The sequence below is a fragment of the Ziziphus jujuba genome, chromosome 10, assembly GCF_031755915.1.
Source record: "Ziziphus jujuba cultivar Dongzao chromosome 10, ASM3175591v1".
Taxonomy (NCBI): domain Eukaryota; kingdom Viridiplantae; phylum Streptophyta; class Magnoliopsida; order Rosales; family Rhamnaceae; genus Ziziphus; species Ziziphus jujuba.
In genome coordinates, this window is record NC_083388.1 from 4993401 (window position 1) to 4995936 (window position 2536).

Sequence of the window (2536 nt, forward strand, 5' to 3'; positions counted from 1 at the left end):
GTATAAGCAGGCTGTGGCTTAGTTGGAATTGATTTTAGGCGCTTATTGGACAACAGTTTAAGTCATGTATATGTAAGGGTTCGCTAAAACTGATTTTGATTAGATTATTTATTTTATTTTTCTAAAAGCCATTTTGAGAAGTAGGATATATAGGGTATGCTTCTAGAATTTGGCCAAAAAAAAAAAAGGTTATAGCGAAAGCCCAAACTAGGCCTTAGTTCCATCTGACTTATCATTTTAGTATCATATATAAAAACTTTGCCACAATTTTCTTTCCGAATATGTATATTTATAAGAGATTGCTTTAAAAGTATTTATTTTTTAGGTTTAAATACTCTGTTTTCTGACTGCATATAAAATGACTAATAACTATCTTATACATTCAAACCAAACTTTAATAAAGATTTCAATGGGAAAAAAAAAAAATACAGGATTCACAATAACATCTATATAAATATATATTTTTATTTTGGAGGTATGAGCCTCAAACTTGGATCATTCATTAATTGTTTGAAGAAACTGAGATGTGTCTCTGAAAGGATGGCTAACAATAATGTTGGGGACAAAGTTAGCTCGAGAAAAAAATAATTGATCTAGTTCATGTCAAATTAAAATGATTACTGCTAAAATGAATTTTAATGTAATTCTCGACTTCACAAATAACTCTTAATTGTGAAGTTATATTAGCCTTCCCATTTTTTCACTTTATTCTCCAATGTTATTTCTCACTAGATCTATTTTACTTTTTCGCTAGATATGGTGGACTTTTAAGGCAAAACCTTAATTATTTAACTTTTCTTAAAAAACAAAATTAATTATTTACCTGGAATAGCATCTTGGAAAAATGAACAATTCCTATTTTATCTTATTGACCGAGTAAAGCATAAAATAGAATTTACCTTATTTGATAAAAAATACTACACTAGTGGAAGTTGAAACATCTTTCCATTGGTTAGTTCTCCTACACCTAATTAAATAAGATAATCAATAACCTCTTAGGAAGTTTTTATTCAAATGTTAAAATCTTTTTCTTTCTGGTAAAACAGTTTCTTAAAAATTTAACAGATATAGTACCCTTTTTTTAAAAAAATTATTCTTATAAAACAGATGTAGCACTCTTACAAGCTTGTTCCTTTTATTGATTTGGATTTTTTAATTAAACTCCTATTAAAGCTTGAAAATCTTAGGTTTAAAAAAAAAAGGGAAAAATATAGCAAACTAAGTACAGCAAACATATAATTTCATCCAATCTTTCTGGAAGAAAAAAAAAAAAAAAAAAAATCATCCAAGCAAAAGATATTGTTCCTCCATTCATAATGCCAAATTCGTGCGATAATTAAGCAAAATTGTTCTCCCGATGTGCACACTGAGAAAGTAATCAGTAGTCAATCTTTCAATTTATAGTTATAATTTTCCATTTATTCAACAAATTTATCATACATTGGGTTTGACCACTGCCCAAATAATGCATAAGCTAGACTCATCCCCACATTGACTATGACTAGAAGCGCAAAATGAATGTGCCTTATTTTCTTTGAGAATTTGCTTTTGCTGATGATCTGCTTCTGGGTGTTGAAGTTGATCAGATTTTGGAACTAATGGAAGTTTTATATATATATATATATATACACATAGCAAACCTTGCAGACAAACTAAATGGTACATCATTTTGATATCCATGCTCTATTATTAATAATCAACCTTGCATACAGTGGGTTTAAAAGTTTGACCAGTGAAGACCACTAAATTGGAACAGTCAATGTTTATAGAGCGAGGCAGAGACTTCCAACTTGCAAAACCAAACCTTATCTTTGCATTGAACAAGATAACTAGTACAATACGGCCCTGCTTTTGGTAATTTGGCATAAAACCATAAATGGACCAGAATTCAGCTCTAAATTTGAAATTTATAGGCATCGAATAGTCAGGTTCTAGAGTAAAGCCATTGTCTAGACTTTCAAGTTCCTCTGTTTTATCACTGAACCTAGAAGAAGCATTCAAAGTATCAAAGTATATAGTGGCCTTTTTGTTGCGATTATAGAACCTACACTCGAAACTGAACAAGCCAGAGAGAGTAGTGTTATCATCAGAAATGTTGCGAGTCCCCTTTATAATATAACCATTTTCAACAACAACATATGGACGTCTGGGTTTGACCACTGCCCAAATAATCCCCACGGCTACACTCATCACCACAACTATGGCTAGAACCACAAAAGCTACGTACCTCGTGTGCGATGGAAACTGCTTCTTCGCCGATTTTTTCGCTGCTTCTTCTTCACTGTGATAGGCTATGGGCTTAGACTTGGAACTGGAAGCCATTATTGAGGGAGAAAAAAAAGAGAGAGAGAGAGAGAGAGAGAGAGTTAAGTGGTGATTTTGTTGATTTTGAAGTAGATGACAATGAATATTGAAATAAAAAATGATTTAATTATATGATAGAGATAAGCTAAAAAATAGTGGGATCGCAGAAAGAATCCAAGGTTATTTTGCTTTTAGTGGGGGAAGACTTTAACATTAGTTTAGTTGGTGTACA

General features: G+C 31.5%; 1 protein-coding gene across 1 annotated transcript; it reads right to left on the reverse strand.

The window, feature by feature from the left end:
* Positions 1-1689: 1689 nt before the first annotated feature.
* Positions 1690-2322, reverse strand: LOC107410570 (uncharacterized). Its single transcript, XM_016018016.2, has one exon. The coding sequence runs from the start codon at positions 2320-2322 to the stop codon at positions 1690-1692; it is 633 nt and encodes a 210-aa protein (XP_015873502.2).
* Positions 2323-2536: the final 214 nt, after the last annotated feature.